At 55.1% G+C, this 19,790-nt stretch overlaps 6 protein-coding genes across 6 annotated transcripts in view; 1 reads left to right on the forward strand and 5 right to left on the reverse strand.

The window, feature by feature from the left end:
* The window catches only part of DACRYDRAFT_23883 (uncharacterized protein), a 3,382-nt gene extending 771 nt beyond the window's left edge, over positions 1-2,611 (forward strand). Inside the window, exons 2-5 of the mRNA XM_040773437.1 lie at positions 29-239; positions 297-700; positions 755-1,060; positions 1,188-2,611. Of these exons, the coding sequence (XP_040626190.1) occupies positions 29-239; positions 297-700; positions 755-1,060; positions 1,188-2,406 (2,140 nt within the window). The 3' untranslated portion in view covers positions 2,407-2,611. The remainder of the gene's footprint in view (positions 1-28; positions 240-296; positions 701-754; positions 1,061-1,187) is intronic.
* DACRYDRAFT_101409 (uncharacterized protein) lies at positions 2,612-5,188 on the reverse strand (the record flags this gene model as incomplete). The annotated part of the gene is made up of 2 exons (XM_040767554.1): positions 2,612-4,694; positions 4,741-5,188. 2 exons carry the CDS (start codon positions 5,186-5,188, stop codon positions 2,797-2,799), a joined length of 2,346 nt encoding a protein of 781 aa, XP_040626191.1. The 3' UTR covers positions 2,612-2,796.
* A 2,124-nt stretch (positions 5,189-7,312) lies between these two features.
* Positions 7,313-9,607, reverse strand: DACRYDRAFT_23885 (26S proteasome regulatory complex ATPase RPT6). Its single transcript, XM_040773438.1, has 4 exons — positions 9,416-9,607; positions 9,231-9,350; positions 8,361-9,176; positions 7,313-8,304 (listed from the first exon to the last, which is right to left on the reverse strand). Exons 1-4 carry the CDS (start codon positions 9,564-9,566, stop codon positions 8,183-8,185), a joined length of 1,209 nt encoding a protein of 402 aa, XP_040626192.1. The 5' UTR covers positions 9,567-9,607; the 3' UTR covers positions 7,313-8,182.
* Positions 9,608-9,843: 236 nt separating this feature from the next.
* DACRYDRAFT_69710 (Metallo-dependent phosphatase) lies at positions 9,844-12,198 on the reverse strand. The gene is made up of 10 exons (XM_040775908.1): positions 12,124-12,198; positions 11,861-12,065; positions 11,784-11,809; positions 11,522-11,732; positions 11,327-11,472; positions 11,136-11,275; positions 10,784-11,082; positions 10,642-10,734; positions 10,391-10,592; positions 9,844-10,332 (listed from the first exon to the last, which is right to left on the reverse strand). The coding sequence occupies exons 1-10, from the start codon at positions 12,169-12,171 to the stop codon at positions 9,996-9,998; spliced, it is 1,707 nt and encodes a 568-aa protein (XP_040626193.1). The 5' UTR covers positions 12,172-12,198; the 3' UTR covers positions 9,844-9,995.
* Positions 12,199-12,849: 651 nt separating this feature from the next.
* Positions 12,850-14,941, reverse strand: DACRYDRAFT_23887 (uncharacterized protein). The gene is made up of 4 exons (XM_040773439.1): positions 14,506-14,941; positions 13,955-14,417; positions 13,399-13,905; positions 12,850-13,341 (listed from the first exon to the last, which is right to left on the reverse strand). The coding sequence occupies exons 1-4, from the start codon at positions 14,703-14,705 to the stop codon at positions 13,000-13,002; spliced, it is 1,512 nt and encodes a 503-aa protein (XP_040626194.1). The 5' UTR covers positions 14,706-14,941; the 3' UTR covers positions 12,850-12,999.
* Positions 14,942-15,305: 364 nt separating this feature from the next.
* Positions 15,306-19,382, reverse strand: DACRYDRAFT_23889 (uncharacterized protein). The gene has a single exon (XM_040773440.1). It carries the CDS (start codon positions 17,763-17,765, stop codon positions 15,504-15,506), a length of 2,262 nt encoding a protein of 753 aa, XP_040626195.1. The 5' UTR covers positions 17,766-19,382; the 3' UTR covers positions 15,306-15,503.
* Positions 19,383-19,790: the final 408 nt, after the last annotated feature.

Here is a 19,790-nt window from a genome sequence, read left to right on the forward strand (position 1 = left end):
CCCCCCCACTAACCCCCTTCGCCTACAGTCACCTACGCTACACGCTCCCCCCCTGCCTAGTCCTCTTCCTCCTCTCTTATCCCTTCTCCAACTCAAGACATCATTTCGCCCTTCTATTCCTCCTCTCTGTCGTCATCCTCTGCACCGCACCATGGGATAGTTATGTCATCCACAGAGGTATATGGGCATATCCATCAAATAACGTCATGGCAACTCTCTTCCGTATCCCTGTCGAAGAGGTGTGTTCCCCTCACTAACCCCCACCCCCACTCCCACCCTATACTAACACATCCCAGTTCGCATTCTTCGTAATCCAAACTTATATGACAACATCCCTCTATTCAATAATCACAAAACCAACATTTCACCCTTCCCTCCTCCCTCCCCGCAAACGCCGTGGCACGCTCGGTTCTCTCCTCCTGCTCATCCCCCTACTCCCCTGTATACCCCTATCATGCACGACCTCCCACTGGACGTACACAGCGCTCATCGTCCTCTGGTCAGCCCCTTTCCTCTCAGGTCTGTGGTACGTCTCCGGCCCTCACCTACTCCGGCTTCCGCGGAAGGACGTCCTTATCCCTATCCTCCTCCCGGCGGCGTACCTCTGGCTAGTGGACGGGCACGCGATTCGTTCTGGCATATGGACGATCTCTGAGCGCACCAAACTCGGGTGGGAACTCGCACCCGGTCTGGAGTTGGAGTACGTGCACCTTTCCCCTTCCCCCTGTGGTGCGTGCTGATACGATGGACGCAGGGAAGGCCTCTTTTTCCTCTTGAGCAACACGCTCCTCGTCCTAGGGAACATCGCGCTCTCGCAAACCTTCGCTCTAGCAGACGTGCTCTCCCTGCAGCACCCCCACCAAAACTGGCACACCGACTCCAACCCCCTGCACACCTTACCCACCCTGCTCGCCGCCCTCCTCCTCCCGGCACAAGACTACCCCAGCACTCTGATCTCCCATTTGAGCGACGCGGCTGTTACGCTTAGGGAGAAAAGTAAGAGTTTTGATCTGGCGGCGGCGTTGTTTGGAGATAGGTGTAGGCTGTTGTTGCTCTCTTAGTACGTCTGCTCCCTTTCCTGTTGCCTCTTGCCTCTTGCCTATCGTTTCCCTCCTCCCTCTGCTTCCGGCTTCCCCCTTCCCTTCCTTGCTCGTGGCTGGATCAGCTGACATGTCTCTGTCCGCTAGCTACGCGTTCTGTAGAGCGACAGACGACTTTGTAGACGAACGACAGGGACAAGCACAGGGGCAGGGAGGGGGAGAGGGAGAGGGGGGTGTGGAGGTTATCGAAAGGTTTTTGGGGTTGTGTTACCCCGAGCTTCGGTTTGAGCTGGGGAAGGAGGAGGGGGAGGGTGGGACCGCGCCCGCTGGCGAGGGCGAAGGCGAAGGCGAAGGGGCTGCAAAGGACTACATGAACGGGAAAGTTCACGACAAGGCAGCGAATGGACATGAGAACGGAAACACTCATAAAGCGAACAGGCCGACACAAGACCGGATGCACTCCGAAAAAGTGGAGGCGTACATCCTCACCCTCCCCCCTCAGCTCCAACCTTCTTTTTCCCTCTTTTACCTGTTGGTGCCTTTCTTACCCCCTGAGCCGGTGCTGGACTTGGTCAAGGGGTATGAGTTCGATTTGGCTGCTTTCCCTGTTGCGGGAACGAAGGGGGAGGATGTGGGAGGGGCCAGGGGCGGGGAAGGGGCCGGGGAAGCGGAGGAGGAAAGGAAGAAGAACGAGAACGAGCAATGGAACCCCGCTATCAAGACAGAACAAGACCTGATCCAGTACTGTCAACGCGTAGCCGGCTCGGTAGGCGTAGCCTGCACCTACCTATTCGCCGCTTCCCAACCCCAACCCCAACCCCCCTGCACGCCCCCCACGCAGGAGTTACTGGAAAACGCGACAAACATGGGCATCGCACTCCAGCTTGTCAACATCGCCAGGGATATAGAAGCTGACGCTCGCATGGGGCGGAGTTACGTCCCTTCTTCCTGGGCCTCCTCCCCCTCCTCCCCCTCATCCTGTCAGGCGGATCCCACCACTCCGGCAACGATCCTCTCCCACCCTAAAGAGTGCATCGCCCTCTTCCGCCCCCGCCTCCTCACCCTCGCATTCAAGTACTACGCCCTCTCCGCCCCCTCCCTGCACCTTCTGCCCACGCAGAGCAAACAAGGTGCCAGAGCGGCTGTAGCGGCGTATATGAGTATGGGCTTGCTTATGCGCTCCTGTCCCGGGTGGCCCGTCAGAAGTGGGTGGACGACGGCGGTGAAGGTGCTGGTTGTTTTGGGGGTGCTGTATTTGCCGCTTTCTTTGGGGGGGGAGGGGATGAGCTGGGAGCTGGGAGCTAGGAACTGGGAGCTGGCTGGACAGCTTGGCAGCTTGGCAGCTGGGAGCTTGGGGGAGAAATGAGAAGTAGACAAGGACTTCCATTTCTCCCTCGGGTCCTAGCAAAAGTAGATAAAACGAACGAAAACCTGCTGCTGCAGGCTGCAAAATACGTATATCAAATAATTTATACGTCAAATAGCCAGCACTAGCACTACCCCTAACAAAAGTAGATAAAATGAACGAAAAACTGCTGCTCCAGGCTACAAAATACGTATATCAAATGATTCATCCATCAAAAAACCTACATTGTTCGAGAATAAATTCAGCTCAGATCAGCTAGTGTACAATTACAGCCTCCAACGTAAACGATCATCGATCAAGAAAACCCTCTGCCCTCTGTCCTCTGCCCTCTGCCCTAGGCGCCCCGCTCACTCCGCCCTCTGCTTCCCCTTCCCCTTATCCTTAGCCTGATTACTCCACCGGCAAATCAGGCATAATCACATGCGTAGCCTTCATCCCCGCGAACTGTGGGAGAAACTCAAGTAAAGCTGGGTCGAGCCCCGAGATGCTCACGCTCGACTTGCGGGACGGTGCCGGTGCCGACGCCGATGCCGATGCTGAAGGGCCCCGACTCAGGCGCGCTTGTTCTTCGAGAGCGAGAGCGAGAGGGAGGGAAGGGGTGGAGTCCTGTTCGCTATAGAACGGGGACTGGGGTGGCAGAGCCGGGATATAGCTCTCGTCGCTCGGTCTTCCGCCTCTGCCAGAGGGGTCGTGCCCCGCAAACTCTGATTCCTGCGGCTCACGCGTGTCCGGCAAGAAGGATTCGATCCTATATGCGGGAACAGGTTTCCTCGTCACGGACCGAGCCTTTGTCAAGTGGGCATCGGGGGTGTGGGCGTGGTCGGCCAGACTCACAGGCGCGGGTGGAGCGCCATACGGTACTTGGACTTCATTTTGCCCGTCCGTGGCGGAGCGGCGGGGCTGCTGGAGTGAAGGCGGTCTTGGGCCTCGCACGCCCACAGGGACGGGACCACGAATACTCGTACTCAGTGGCCGGCCGAAGGAGCGCACAGAGTCCTCGCTTCTGTGTCCCCTGGATTCTGGGCTCTCCCTCCCTTGGCCCACGATTTGCCGCTGCTGATTCTGGGCAAGAACGGCCCCTAACCCGGCTGCGAAGGTAGCTGGCTCAGGCGCAGAAGGCATAACCGCTTCGGCCAGAGCGTCTATACTCGTGCTCTGCGTGCTTTCCCGCCTCGAGTCCGGTGCTGTCTCGAGGAAACTAGGGAGAGAGCGACTCCAGTCCTCTTCCTGTGCGGCGATAGCGGTGAGTGCTCTTGCACCCGAGGCTGGGGGAGCCGCACCTGGCGGTCGGCGCGCGGGGGGTTCACGCGTGAGAGGGGGGGTGATGGGCGTGACGGCCACGATGGGGAACGTGGCAGGTGAAGCGTACGGGTGGTCGATGTGCCCCGGAAGGTCGCGCAGGGGCTCATCGTACTCCACCGGATAGGGGTTGAAAGGATGCGCGATGGGGGACAAGCTGGGAGGGAAGGCGCTAGGGGGATAGAGGTGGTCGGCGCTGCCGTGCTCCAGCGGGTGGTCGTGCGTGCTGCTGGCAGAGGGTGAGGACTCCCACTTCGACCCACCAGAATGGGTATCGTCGGTCTTCTCCCTTTCCCTAGGGCTGGCAAACGAATCCCCTCCTTCTCCCTCACTCGTCTGCGGAGTCCTAGCGCTCCTACTCCGGTCAAGATAGGCCAAGGTCGGCATATCGTCGTCGTCGTCCGTCCTCCTGCCCATCTCCATCTCCCGCTCCACATCTCCCCCGACCTTCCGGTCCTCAACCGTATACCCGGGCGAAGAGAAATACTGAGTCTTCCCCATAGGCGAGAGCGGAACATCCTTCTCGTACCCCAAATAGCCCGCATAGTCGTTCTTGTACGGCGGTGCAGCGACGTCCCTCGAGCTGCGCCACGCGTCCACCCCGCCCGGAGGCGCATGGAATTTCGAACTTGGGGCACGGCAGTTCGCTGCGCGCCTGCGGCGCATGAGGAGAATCAGGATGATGAGGGCGATGAGCAACGCAAGGCAGGCGATGACGATGCCTGCTATTGCGCCGCCTGATATTCCAGATTTCGGGGAGGAAGAAGCGGTGCAGACGGCGAATGGGGTGGATTGCGCGCTGAGGTCGGGCGTGGTAGTGAACGATTGGGCAAGGAGGATGTAGTACCCTGTTGGGAGGGAGGAGAGGTTGAACGCCGCGGTCTGCCAAAGAAGGGGAGCGGAGAGGGATGTGTTGAAGCCCGAGTTGACGGGAACGGCAGGATTTTGACGGGCGAAAAGGCGCGGAGTGGGAAGAGGAGGCCCACCCACTGTTGGCATGTTAGTATGTGTGCCTTGGGGGGAAGGGGGACGTACGGGTCAGGGTGTCCACCACGGGCATCTCCACCGTCTCGGTAATCAGAACGTTCCCTGCCGTGAGTGTGGTGACGACGGGGACGTACACAGTGACCGTCTCGAGGATCGGAGTGGGACTTGAAGAACTTGTCGTAGTAGAAGTCGTGGTCGTGGTCGAGGCCGGAGTTGAGGTACTGCCGCTGCTGCTGTGAACGCGAACGACTGAAGGAGTGAACCCCCCGCTCGAGCTCTGACTCTGCAGTGGTACGGGTAACGTCCCCTGAGGCACATCAACGAGTACGAGAGTAAGGTTCAAGGGTGTGTTCATGGCTTGCACCGCGGTAATGCCGGAGTAGGACCATGTGAAGTTTGTTATGCCGCATGATGGGTTGGGCTGGTTGAGAGTGAAGGATTGTGCGAGGGCGAGGGGGGTGAGGAGGGTGATGAGGAGTGTTGGTAGTCGAGCCATGGTTGTGGGTGAGAAGAGAGGAGGAAGAGGGAGGTGCGCTGGTGGATGTGGAGTACGTATTGCCTTCTGTTGATGGCTGATGGACAATAACCCACAAATATCCGTATTCTTTGGGGGTGTCTTCTTCTTCCCTCGTCTCCTTCCTATTTGCTGGACCCTGCTTCTGTGGGTGACGTATACCCAGGTTCTCGTCGTGTCCAAGAAGGGAAATTGACAGCAAACGAGATGGACAACGGGCGATATACTAGTAAGAGACAGAAAGCAAAGAGAGGCGAAAAGAGAGTGGACGCTGGGTACTAATTGAGATCGGAGAGACGCCGAGCAAGCACAGCCTAGGTGATAATCCGAGGTGTGTGGTGCGTGGCCTGTGCTTGACTGTGCACACCAAGCGGTTATAGAATAGAGTAGTACACAGGTTGACAGTTTTTTTTGAGCGCTTGTTATGGATGTTCCCGATTGAGTCGCCCTTCACACAGGGGGGACACTATATGCAGCTCAAACCTTACCATACATGGTGGCGTGTCATTCTAAGAAGCGTCACCCCACAAATAGCACAGCCCTAAGAACGTGTTTCCGATCATCCCGGCACTTTTTCCGTTCATCAAGGACCACCACGTTCACTTGCTCGATATATATAGCCCTGCTCACTGTCATCAGAGCGTTAACCTGACAATGGAGACAAATCTCGACTATGATAATGCTATCTCTATATCACAGCCTCATGATCATCAACAGACGATTGCTTGCGATTCCCGAACATCTTTGAAGCAGATCTACATCACCAGCTAGCTACACGTATGTTCTGCGGTGGCAACCTACTAAGCGCCTCAGCCGTAATATCCCGGTAACAACTGCCTCATTCAAGCGAGAGCAGACATCTCGCGTCGAACGACAGCAGTACTCTGACTGTGACCGGCCTGTCTCACTCGGCCGATTCTCTTTATGTCGCGAGCTCTGCGCACTGGTATGTATACCTTGCCTCGTCTCACATCTTGCGTATCGGGCCGCTTTCACCGATGTTCAATCATGGTTGGTCCGCTCGTCAGTGTCTCTCTCATGATGCTGGGAATGCTGGATGGAGTGGATGAGAACGGACAAGATATGGCGAGGCTAGGCGGTAGAGCGCAAGCGCCTGTCAAGGGCCGAAGCGTTCGGTGCGCCGATTCAGCCGAAGTTGCCAGAGGGGACGGAGGCCGCCTATGACCGGAAAATCTACGTAACACGATGGATTCCTTCATATTGCTCCTTTCGTCCGCGTCATCCGGTCTGAGTTCGGAAAAGCCCATCCCTGAAGGGTCGAATCGTGTGCGACCTTCCTCAGTGCTTGAAATGTACGAGGCCGACCTTTTGGGAAGAAGAATTTGGAAACTTTGGCCAAGTAAGCCCGACAAAGGCGGACAAAGTAGTGTGTCCATGTCGTGCTGCGCATACCGCCTGTACGCGCCATCCCCAAGCCCCTTTCACCTGTTCTCCCCCCTCCGCATGATGCAATCGTTAGCCAACAAGGAAGAACACACGTAACGCGCAGCTTTAATCAGAGAACCTTGTCACATGACTTGACGTTGTCCCCCGTTGCGAAACTCGCCTTGTTGCAGGACTCGCCCACAGCACCGTGAACGACGACCTCTCTCGAACAAGTCCGAAGCGGTCGGTGAGTTCGGATATGATCGTTCCCAAATGTAACATCACTGTACCATCTCTTGTAGTCGCACGACCATACGAGCATCAAGTTTATCAGACTTATAAGCGAAAATCTCACAAACCCGCGTTGATGAAACGCAGGCTCTGTTCGTCTGTTCGAAAAGCAGTGCACCTCGCCCCAGTGCTCCCTTCTTACCCCACAACTTCGACATTGACTCATACCAGTGCTTGTCAGCTCAGCAACTCGCAACGGACTCCCTGATAGCAGTCGAACAACTAGCTGATGGGCTCACCGCTCCGAGTCATCTGCTTGATGTACACTGCACCCGGTTTTCCGTGTTACGAGATGTTGCACGGCTCAACCTTCGTTGCTTCCAACAGTGCCCAGGTGTTTCACCGCGTTGCCAGCAGGGCTTTAGAGCATTTTTCTGGCGACTTCGGATCAACCTTTGTTTTTATGCCGTTCTACAACTTCTTCCTGTTGACTGGATCCAGTCTTCCGCTGTGGATGATGGGCCGTGCGTCTTGCCCTAGATGTGGTGATGAAACTGTATGAATACAGAGATGCACTACCTGTTCGCCTCAGTCCATGGTACATCAGACCAAGAATATACCCTTCCAGAAGGACGGAAAACACTGGATCGTCCTGAGAGAGAGTATAAGTAGTCCTATTATTTTCCGCATCTTCATCATCATCTTAACATCATCGAACCCAGCAGCGCAGGCCGCTCTGCCCACATCTCCGAACGGCCTCTTCTCATCGGTCGAGTATCTTACTCACGTTTAATCGCCTCGCCTCCTCCCGGCCCATCTAGACCACGGCCACCGCAGTCTACTCCAACAAGTCAGAAGACAATGCGCTCCCTCGCTTTTCTCCTCGCCTGTCTCCTTGGCCTTGCCTCTGCCATTTCCTGCTCCAACCAAGGACTTCTCAAGAAGCCCAAGCCTCCCCGTCTCGGCCCTGGGTGCGTTTATTGTCCCTCAGCAGCTGCACCCGTGCTAATGGCATGACTTTGCCTGTAGGTGTGACCCGGCAAAGTCGAAAGGGTTTAGGTCATCACATAACTGCCCAGGCAGTAACTACCTTTGTGTCGTTGGTGGTGTGGCGAGTTGCTACGAGGGGAAAGCAAACTTGAAGCGATTGAACGCGGAGGGTGTGGAGTGCTTTATGTAATATCCACTGGCAGTTCTCTTTGGACTAGCCCTGTGATTACATAAGCCTCAGGTCAATGAAAATGAAGGGAGCAGGCCATGATTGTATCAGCCCGATAGCAAGGAATGTGCCCAATCAAGGGACTGATGACTCAGCGGTGATGTAAAGCGGATATATTGGTAACCACACTGAAGATGAAACTACGAGAACAGCTTGTTGACCGACGTGTTGGCCTCCTGCCCCTTCTTGAGCACCTTGGCGATCGCGAACTCGAAGTCTTCCTGCGTGACATGCTGTCGGCGTTCACGTAGTGCATACATGCCTGTAAACACACATCAGCTTTCCGTTCACACATCCAGTTCACCGAGTAAGACATACCAGCTTCCGTACAAATACCCCGTACTTCGGCACCCGAGCACTGTCCCATCTTCTCCGCCAGAGCGCGGAGGTTGATGTTACGCTGCAGGCTCATCTTCCGCGAGTGGATGCGCAGGATACTGACACGCGCTTCCGGCCCAGGTGGCGGGAACTCAATTTTCCGGTCTATCCGCCCAGGGCGCAGGAGCGCAGAGTCGAGGATGTCGATTCGGTTTGTTGCCATGATAACCTTGATATTCTTTGTTGGCTCGAACCCGTCCAATTGGTTGAGCAGTTCGAGCATAGTGCGCTGCACCTCTGAGTCGCCGCCACCGGACCCACTCTCACCGCGCGATGAGCCAATAGAGTCGATCTCATCCATAAAGATGATGCTTGGGGCATGTTCGCGGGCCATGACGAACAGCTCACGCACCATCCGGGAGCCTTCGCCGATATACTTCTGGACGAGCTCAGAGCCGGAGACACGGATGAAACGACAGTCGGTGTGATGAGCCACAGCACGTGCGAGAAGAGTCTTCCCAGTACCTGGAGGGCCATACAGCAGAACTCCCTTTGGTTGGGCAATACCGAGCGCCTCGAACAGCTCCGGGTGTTTGACAGGCAGCTCAATGACCTCCTTAATCTCCTTAATCTGCTTGTCCAAACCACCGACCATCTCGTAGGTGCTGTCGGGAACTTTCTCAACCATCATGAGGGAGACGAGCGGGTCGACTTTGTTCGGAAGGATCTTGTGAATCTGATAGGAGTCGGAGCGCAGTGAGACACGCAAGGAAGGAGTGAGAGTGGAGAGGACGATCTCTGGATCGACATCGACAACTGTGAACAGTCAGTATGTGTATTCAAAAATGCAGGTTGCTCAAAAAGGCGCACCGTATTTGCCTTCAGGCTGGACCTTCACCAGCACCTTGTTCTTCCCCATGACCTTCACAACTTCGCCAACATAGCTCCCCGGTTCCTGAAGAAGCTGTAGCTCCTCTCTCAACAAGCGTACTGTTACACTCGCGTCAGCCTATGATACAGCGGCGCATATAAGGAGCTTCAGGAAAGAGACGTACCTCGTGCGTTGAGAGCATTTCTCTGAGCCTCCAGCCGACGCAGGTTCTGAGTCTTCGAGTTGATCGTTATCTCTGCGGCCTCGATTTTGGCCTGGTAATAGGCCTTAATACCCGGTGAAGAAGCTGGCGTTGGGAGCAGCAGAGAGGGCATGACTATGAATTGGCGGTGGTGATGGCGAGATGGTGAGTTCGCTGAATAGGTCAACGAGCACGCACAACGACCATTACGCGTCGGCCCTGGGCAGAAAGCTTCCGCAACCCGGTAGAACTTCGGTTCCGTACTTCTGGGTCTCAATTTGCCATCGATGTGATAAGGGTACCAGCTAGTCAGAATGTCATTGGTTTCGTGGCAGGCAATATTGCATCAATATCATGGGCCAACGGTTGTCAACGATGTATACAACTCGGAGGATATGACAAAAACAACTGATTGAACGCGAAGAGACATGTGAGGATGCTGCGGTACATAAAGTACAATCTGAGGCGAGGTATATCGGGTATGTCGATGTCGTGCATATGTCATGATTTCCGATGGCCTTTGGGGGAAGGGTTGATATCGTAACCCACCCCTTCCAGATCCTTATTCTCCGACCCCGTCGACTGCCTCACGCAGAAGAGACATCGTGCTCTCAATGCTGCGTTGCCTATTAGATGGACTGGACTTCGCCGAGCCGAAGCTTTGTGCCCGAAGACTCGATGGTGAATCGAGCGACATGGGAGAATCAGGAGACATGGGTGAGTCGTCCAACGTCGGAGATGTCCCGGGGGTAGCTGGCATGGAGCCGACATTGTATACACCTTCAAGAGGTGTTCCTGGAACGGAGTCACTGAGGGGAGTATGGATGAGGGTGGGCGCTACGTCTTCAGGATCGATCAGGGCGGGAGGAAGACGTTCGTTTTCGATGTCGGCCCTCCGGCTGTTGAGGCATTCAAATATGTGAGATTGAGAGACATGATAAGTGGACATGTACGCACGCATCCTCGAAGCTTGCAATAGCATTTCTGATCCCCTCTGCGCCAAGGGCAAGGGTACCATACGGGAGCTTGTTCGAGCCGGTAATGCTCTTGAGCTCCGATACACGCTCGGATTCCTCTCGTAGAAGGGCAAAAACCCGTGACATACGGCCCACAGCACGAATCTTATTCTTAATCGCTCGGCGGCGCTCCGCGCTTTCCACTGCATAGATTCAGTAAGGAGGTTGCTACAGTACATAGTTGATACTTACATGGGCTCACAATCGACATCGGACTTGACTCGTCCACCTCCTCCAGCTCATCCTTGGAGCATATGCTGAGCACCGACATGAGCATGTCCGTGACTGCAAACAAGTCAGTTCATTGAACGGTCACTGTATCAGGAAGGAGTACTCTTTTCACCAACAAAAGGAAGACTCCAGGTAAAGACATCCATGAAATTTGGCAGCCAGTAGGGATGGGGACTGCAATTGAACTGACGGATATTCATGACGTTCGCCTCATACTTGAGAACTGCGGCCTTATTCTGATAAAGGTCGAGATAGTTGGGTGCAGAGAACACAGTCATCAGGGAAGGGAATCCTGTCGTTTGCGTCTTTCGATACATCCGGTAGCCTGCGTCCTGTGCTTCATGCGCACGGATAATGGAGAGTAAGTTGTTTCTATCGAGGAAATCGCATGCGGCGGCATATCTAGGAAGACCCATGAGCTCGAACCAGAGCTACCAGACGAGAGTAGAGCGTACGTGAAAAAGAACGAGCATCCTCGAACGTGATTATGAACAAACTTGTCTATCGTCTTCTCCTCGCCGAAATTCTCCACAGGGTCGGACCACAAGATGTCACACATGAGACCGTGTGTTGGCGGCTCACGGAATCGGTAGATCTGCATACAGTAGTTAGTAATCATCTTCACCATGAATTCGTGTTTGCTCACATTTCGTAGATCATCAAGGGTACGCAGCTCGGGAGAGAGCCCACCGTGAATGCAGAGGAACTGCTTATTCATGATAGCCGCCAGCGGCAAGCAGCAGAAAGATTGAAGACATGCTTCATAGATCCTATCGGAGTATTTGTGTCTGCCTTCATACACCAATCAGCTTGGACTAGAGCTATCGCCGAGGGAACTCACACTCTAGTTTGAAAGTGAAATACTCGGTGAGTTGCTTGCATTCGTGGTTGCCTCGGAGCAGGAACACGGTACTGGGGTACCAGATCTTCAGAGACCAAAGATATAGAACGCATTCAATGGAGAAGTATCCGCGGTCGACGTAGTCGCCTAAGAAGAGGTATCGTGTGTCCGCCGGATTCCCCCCATATTCAAAGAGTTTCATCAGGTCATACTGGGGGACAATAAGGGTCATGTAGGTTACAATCATATACACGGTGCTCACATATTGGCCGTGAATGTCGCCACAGACTATGACGGCAAAGTCAACACGCATGTTCGTCAGTCAAGCCGCTGGCTTACCAGTGATAGGTGCATCCACATCCAGCACATTGGGTTCATTCTTCAGGATGTCCGTTGCCTTCTCAATGATAAACAGCGCCTGCTCCTCCGTCACTCGCCCTTCCCGATAGAAATGATTCCTGAGAAAGGCAATATCGGGCTTGGAGGGGTCGGCGCTGGAGTAAAACTGCTCGTCGGTGGGCACGTTCATTGCGGGCGCTTGAACCTGACCAGATACAGGGTCAGTTCTAGAGACCATGGAATACAGGACGATGCCAACTAACATCCTTGATGACTCGCTCTTGTGTACTAACGAAGCTCCCATCCTCCATGAGATGCTGGGTGAGGTCGATGGCTGGGATGGTCGTGCTACCCCTTTCCCTGATCTGCTCGACGACTCTCTCGATATGGACCTCTTTAGCAGCAACAGCAGACATGGTCGTCTAGATGGTGAACGGGGTGGTTGAGGGAGGGCGCCAGATCGATTTTATGACGCGTGGACAAAGGAAAGGCCGGGGGATGGCTCGTTGTAAGCATGTGCTATGTGAAGCCGTTAACCCGGTGAGCGCGTGTTCCCCGATTCCCTGATTTGGTTGACGACCCTCTCTTCATGGGCGAATTTAGCAGCCGCTGAAAGCATTACAGTCTAGATTTGGGCTGATGCAGCTGGGTTGAAGAATCAGTACAGGTTTGTGAGGTGAGGACAGGGCGAGGTGCTGACGAGAGAGGGATGGAAGATGATCGAAGGAAGATGCAAAGATGTAGGTAACCGAAGGGTCAATGATCACACCGCAATGTCACACTTACATCCTGTGCAGAACGCGCTCACTGATGCACCTCTAACCATCTGCTGCTGACTCGGGCGGTATTCGACAAACAGAATACCAAACACAAGCTCACTGTCTCAACACCAGATAGGCCGGCAGAACTTCGGCTCCGGGCATCTGAATAATTTGAGAGAAAGCCAAACCTCTCCTAAACCGGCAGCCGCGATTGCGGAAAGCTGTAACGTACAATGGAAAACGATGAGTGGATGGTCTATGGTCAAATGCAATAGAGAATGAGGGATAAATACACTGCATGCGTGTGACTCAAGTCCTCCCAGAGTCCCTTCAACCCCGCATACATCTACAAGGGAGCTCTGTGACCGACACGAGAGATCACCGTGACGCGCTGCGTGACCCCGTTCGGGCCCTCTCTATCTCCTCCATGATAGCCTTTCTACCGTCGTCGTTGAGCCTACTCCTCCCATCCTCGATGTCCTTGTCAAAGTAGACCGGGGTAAAGTGCACCCCCTTCCGCTTCCGTTCAGCGGCGATGTCCCGCTGAGACTGCTCTATGCGAAGCTTGCATGCTGTGGCCTCGTTGTAGTTCTTCTTGTTCAGATTCTCGGTGACGTCTTTCCAGAAACGGCGGGACTCATTGTGCAGCTGCTCGGGGAGTGGACGGACGATCTTAGGAACAAGGGAGAGGGTGGAGAGGTCAATGAGCGGGCGCCAGTCCTATGGCACATGAATACATCAGCATTGCGACCAGGTACGGAGAGGAAGACAACCCACCGATTCGCTCGCTCTCCGCCAGTTGATCTTCTTGTCCCACGCACCCTCAAACCTCGCCAGATGCCTGTCCAAAGGCACGTGCTTGACCTTTCTCCACTCCTCCTGCTCAACTGAATCAGGGTCATACGTATGAATCACGCCCTCCACCGCTCTTTGGGGCTTGCCGATCCACCCCTCGTCCTTGTACTCTATGATAGCGCGGAGCAGCTTGCCGTCCTTCCCCCCGCGACAAGTGACGATGACGCTGTCAGTTATGCTCGCATACAGGCGCATCGTAAGCAGCCCGTTGACAGCCGCGATGGGGTGCGTGACGTGATATTCCTCGCCTTCTCCCGGCCCGGAAGTAAGCTTGATGAACAAACCCTTGTTCTTATCGCCTGGAGCGATGCGGACGGATGCGCCAGAAAGACGGGCAGCGATCTGGTCCACACCGGATAATTGAATACCGCGGTCAACGACTTCGTAGTAGTAGCTCGACATTGGCGGGTGGTGCGAGACTTGCTCCGTCTACCCAGGACACTAAGCAGAGATTTATGCTCGTGAAGAAATGACGTACAATGAAGACGATTTGGGCTTCCTCGCCGTTTAGTTCCAGTCCATCCTCCATGATAACCACGTTCTCGAGTTGGCTCGACAGCTGGCTAATGGAGGCCGGCTTCTCCCTCTGACCGCTCTTCCAGCTCCCAAAGCTCCGCAAGCTGCTCCCTTCGCTCCTTGCCGCTGGAGTAGGTATATGCAGATAGCTCTTCGGAACGAACTGTGGCTCTGGTGGGTTGGGCAATGCTGGTACGCGATAATGACACCGGAAGTGTTCGCCAAGCACAGAGTTGTACGGCTTGCATACGCCGCCTCGGATAAACTTCAAGTCTTTGGAGAAGACAAAGCGGAGGACGGAGAGCATCCGGTCGAACGGGTCTGGGGAGTCATTCACGCTCGCTAGGATATCAGGTCGGTCGGTATAGGACCAGTATTCAAGGTTGGGGACAGGAGCAAGAAGGACGGAGGGGAGGGAAAGTCGCCTGAAAGGTAGGTCAGCACCAGTCAGTCATAAAGGCACCATTACGGCATATGCTGCAAAGGAATGTGACGGTTCAGACCTCGACGCACATGTTGGCAATATCCGACACTCCGAAGCATTTCTTCACTAGCTGCAAGATCATCCTGAGCTTGCTAGTCTCGCTCGCATCGCTGCTCTCTCCAACGCTGATGGGCGTGTCGACGGTGGCATCGTCGAATGCTGCTCCGTCGAGCTTGGGCTCAGCAGGCAGATGAACACTGCCGTTGGCAATGTCTGCAGCAGCAGACATTGTGTTCTATCTCGTTGAAGTGGTCGTGGGTAGAATGGTAATGCAGACTGGACTCAAGGAGGGTAAGATGATGGTAGGGATAAGAGGGGGAGGAGCTTCTGACCCCACAGGTCGCGTGCAAGGAATTGCCGTACCGGTGAGCAACGGGCGTATCAAGATGGTCGTCTGATGTTGCCGGACAGCGAAGAACGTTCCCTGGTAGAAGGTGAGCAACAAAGGGGGGCAGCTGGCAGACAGGGGGGAGCAGACGATGGTGCGTGCGTTGGCAGGAGTGGTCCGTGCCCTCAGTATTGTATGCTCCGTGTGTTCCCCCAGCCTTGGCTCCGCCGTCCAACGTTCACCTTTCCACCAATCGAACGAGTTCCCCACTAAACGGTGATGAAAGACACACAGGTGGCAGTGCACACGTGCTTTAAATATACAACCCTTCCTCGCATCTCCGGCTATGGCCCAAGGTGTCCCTACATCGCTGCGCCCGGGCATCATGCAGAACCGCGGCGATGCTTCGGGAGGCAGGTCGGGAGAGAGCGCACCTCTGCGGGTCTAGAATTTCTCAGTATAGGACAAAGCGAAGTGTATGTGAGCTGCGGAGCGGTGTTGAGGAAATAACAATTAGAATACATCGCATCCGAGTAGGTACACAATGCGATGAACCTACGTCATAGTCTGGCGAGGATCTCTCCGAGCTATACAACCTACAGTACTCTCCCATCAGTGTACATCATATCGGTGCCATTACAGTCTTCCGCAATCCAGTCACACAACAACCCCTTGTGTAATCAGCAGCCTAAGCACAGCTTACGGGTATCCCTTCCATCCTCCCGGGATCTCTTGCCGCCTCAGCCACCTCCTCTTCGCAACGACTTTCCCCATATCAGTGAAACTCTCGTATCCTACTTGCTTTGGAGGCCTCGGCTCGGGAGTGGGCGGGCCACCACCCGACGTATCAGACGACTGGTTGAGTTCCCTCCTAGGCGGAAAGCGGTGTGGATTGTCACCGCGGGGTCCGCTAAGGCGCTGCTGCTGTGCAGATTGCGGGGAACGGCGAGAGTCCCACGAGTCAGGCCGCGGGGCAGTGGATGACGAAGAGGGTGGACCGTCAAATCTGGTCCTCCCGCGCTCGAGGCGTTCCGAAAATCCGGAATTAGGCGGCGAAGGTTGGGGGGCAAACCGACGCTCACGTTCAATGAGCAGCGAAGGTCCATCAATTTGTGGCGAAGAGGTGGATTGGGGGCGAGGCTGGCCACGCTCTGGCTCGCTGGCTTCAGTGGGTTTGCCACTTCCTCCGCTCGTCAACCCGCCGCGCTGGATGATCGGACGGCCGTCGCTACGCCTACCCAGGGGAGGTCCTGAGGCGGGGAAAAGACGAGGTGGGTCCTCGTGAGACCTCGCTGGGTACGCGTCAACCTGGTCGCGGTTGATAGTTGGACGATTGAGTTTGGGAGGCGCAGTCTGGGGTTGAGGAGGTCGACCTTGATCTCGGGGGATCTCCACATGTAAGGGCATGCGATTGTCACGCCGATCCGTATCTCCATGCAGCGGACGAGAATACGATGTACGAGGCGAGCGCCTGCTTGGCGGAAGATCGACCAGGGCGTGGGAGGGAGGCTGCGATGGAACGTCATCCCGTCGGAGAGCGGGAGGCTCTTGTCGCCGACGGTCCTCTGAATACCTGTTTTCAGGCCCATTCACCCGAGCATCACGTTGGCTTTCTTGAGGTGCTGTCGAATTATCAAGACCCCTTTCCGGCGGTACATTGGTTCGGCCGTTGTAAAATCGTTCTTCTGGACCGTTCGCGCGATCATTGAAGAGTCGTTCACGAGGCGTTTGCTCGTCCAAGCGCCTCTCTTGTGGTCTATTCACGGTATTGGGAGTGTTGTCATACTGACGTTCTTGTGTAACCTTAGCGCGATTGTCGAGAAGTCCTTCTTGGGGTGCGTCGTGGCGACCGTGTAGACACCTTTCTCCAGGTCTATTTGCGCGATCATCGAAGCGAGTTTCTTGAAGCATGTTCGGACGATCATCCAGAGGCCTTTCTCGAGGCGCATTCGCCTTATCATTGAATCGCCTTTCTTGTGGTGCATTCGGGCGATCATCAAGACGTCTGTCACGAGGTCCATTCCGTTGATCATTGAAACGCCTTTCTTGTGGTCTATTGGGAGGCCCATCAAAGCGTCGCTCCTGTGGACCGGTGAGGCGATCATCAGGACGTCTGTCTTGGGGTGGATTTGTGCGAGCGTCGAGAAGCCTTTCAGACGGAATATTCGCGTGATCCTCCAAGCGCCGTCCTTGTGGTCCACCCGGACGGCTATCCAACCGTTGCTCTGGCGGACCGTTGGAGCGGTCATCGAAGCGCCTTCCTTGAGGAGCGTTTGCACGATTATCGGATCGCCTTTCTTCTGAACCGTTGGGGTGATCATCGGAACGCCTTTCTTCAGGTCTTGTCACAAGGTCATTGAAACGGCTCTCCTGTGGGCCATTGGTGCGGTCACCAAAACGTCTTTCTTGCGGACCATTAGTACCGTTATTGAGACGTCTCTCCTGTGGAACATTGACGCGGTTATCAAAGCGTCGCCCTTGGGCTTCATTCGCGCGGTCACCAAGATGCCGCTCTTGGGGACCGTCTGCCCGATTATTGGAACGCCTCTGCTCGTCACCGTTCGTGCGATCATCAACCTGCCTTTCCTGGGGAACAACTACACGAGCATTGTAGCCGTTGTCTGGATATTGAGTACCGTTGCGCGGGAGATGATCGTCTACTCGCTTGTCATCGCGTATAGATCGATCCCACCTCTGTGTTGGGGTGGGCGGCGGTCCTAACTGTTGCTGCACCGTGGTATCGACGATGGGTCGATCACGAGTCGGATAGTCGGTTTCGCGACCCGGGGCTCTTGAAGATTCATCATAGGACTCTGGTGCCCGACGTTCGGGTGCTTGTGTTTCATAACGGTCCATCGGAGGACGGTCGTAGGACGTTCGCGGCTGCTCGTCAATGGACTGGAAAGGCCGAACAAGCGGCTCTTGACGGTCCGAATTTGAGCGCGTTGGGAGGAGAGCCATCGGTTCGTCGCGAGATCCTATGAGGAAAGAAGAGGCGATGGAGTGGAAGAGTGAATGTGGAGGAAAGGACAATCGGAGCGTGGGGAAGAAATGAAAATAAAAGGGGTCGGCAATGAGCTTTTGTCCGGTACCGAGAGAAGGATGAACGACACCGAATGGACCACAGGCAGACGTAAAGTCCACGGGAAGACCATGCTGTCGCAAGATAATTGGGCAGAGACGTACTTATCGGAGGTGAACGACCACGACTGTCATGCCGTTCGTACCTTGCATCAGCCATACGCTCTGAACGTGCACCGGTCTTCTCTTCTTCAGTTATGTTAGCACCAGAAGCCCGTTCAGGACGAAAATTCCTTCTATCGGGCGATGCATCACGAAGACGCTTCGCCTGTGGTTGCCCAATGTCGACCCCACGGCGGATTGGGGAGGATGAACGAGGCCTTTTGTTCAGAGATCTCTGTAAAGGAGGCGTTGGTTCAACCCGCTTTGGCGGCAGGGGTGGAGGGCTGCGCCTGGGAGAACGAGTTACCATAGGGTCCATCCTTGAGGGAGGCGAACGGGAGCACAGCCGACGAGGTGACCGCTCTCGAGGAGGGAGATCACGAGCCGGCGGTTGGGCGGCAGATGCACCGCGACGAGGCGGAGAACGAGATCGACCGCGTTGCAAGGGTCGATCGATATTGCGAGGGGGTGAATAACGATCAGCTCCACCGCGCCTAGCTGGCGGGCGTCCAATCTCCGTGGGCCAGGCTGTAGGACCCCTTGAGCGCTCCATCGCATCACGATCATTATGCGGAGGGCTGTAATGATCATACCCCCTTCGCTCGTTAGCAGTACTCGTGATACCAAGGGGAGTAGGTTTAGGGTTGTTTGCATCCGAAGTGCCACCAACTCCACCAGTTGTTATTGTAGCAGAGGCAGCAGGGGCATTCGAGGAGGTGCTGGGAATATCCCAAGCGCTCTCTTGCGTCATCGTGTTGTAGTAGTAAGTATTTCCTCGAGATTTGGATGTGCGCGCCTCCCATCCTGGTGGAAGTTTGATCATAGGCTGCTGTTCTGCTGGTCGTTGACGTTGTATGCGGGGGTCATTATCGGCTAGCATAGACCGAACCTCAGTGAGTTCCTGAGGACTGAGCCTACCCACATGGGCCTCCGCAGGCTTGGGAGGGAGGGACTGGTGTCCTATTCTGGGCGCGGAGATCCGCTCCGCCATCTTGGGGACTTCCAGCTTCAATGTACGCTCGGTATGGGATGCAGCCTCCACCACGGGAACTGGTGGCGGAGGGGCGAGAGCTTCAGCCTTGGAACTGGCAACCAACGTACCGTCTTCAACCACCCGCGTCTCAAACACTTCATCCGCGATTGTTATCATGGGAACAGCCTCTTCGACTTGTGTATCCATGTGGGCGCCCGGAGCATCTGGAGTTACAAGGACCGTAGCATCCAGCGTGACGCGTTGCAATGACTCGTGCGGGTTAGAGTCATCAAAAGGGAAGTCGTCAGCACGATCATCCTCTGGTGGAAGCGATATGATATCATCGCCGTAGTCGACTTCGTCGTAATCCTCATTCGCCATAAGAGGAATGCGTTGACAGAGACTGATGGAAGATGTGGCGGCGACGGCGGTGGTGGTAGTGTGAGGAGAAGAAGTGAAGCACGGACCTGAGAACGGGGCCTAATCTTACACCGGAGGCATCTTTCGTGCGTGTGATTTCCCTCTTCGTTTTGGATGAGGAGCATCGACGATGAAAATATTGGATTATAGCATCCTAATCATTATTCGGAAAGAAAACTCGTTTTAGGCGACTTCAGAAAATATGGAGTATCTTGTTCTGTTAAAGGTGACTGATTTTAGTCTGGTCTGGTTTGAAGCGCGCTTGTGTGGAATCCGTGATGACCGGTCGGCACCCTGAGCCGCTGAACCGACATCGTGCTCGACAATTTAAGCTTAACTCTCAGATTAACACCTCTTCACTGGTTGCGTCTTCTATAGCCTCGTCTGCTCTCACTTCCACTGGCAGGCTG

The sequence above is a fragment of the Dacryopinax primogenitus genome, assembly GCF_000292625.1.
Source record: "Dacryopinax primogenitus strain DJM-731 SS1 chromosome Unknown DACRYscaffold_16, whole genome shotgun sequence".
NCBI classification, from domain to species: domain Eukaryota; kingdom Fungi; phylum Basidiomycota; class Dacrymycetes; order Dacrymycetales; family Dacrymycetaceae; genus Dacryopinax; species Dacryopinax primogenitus.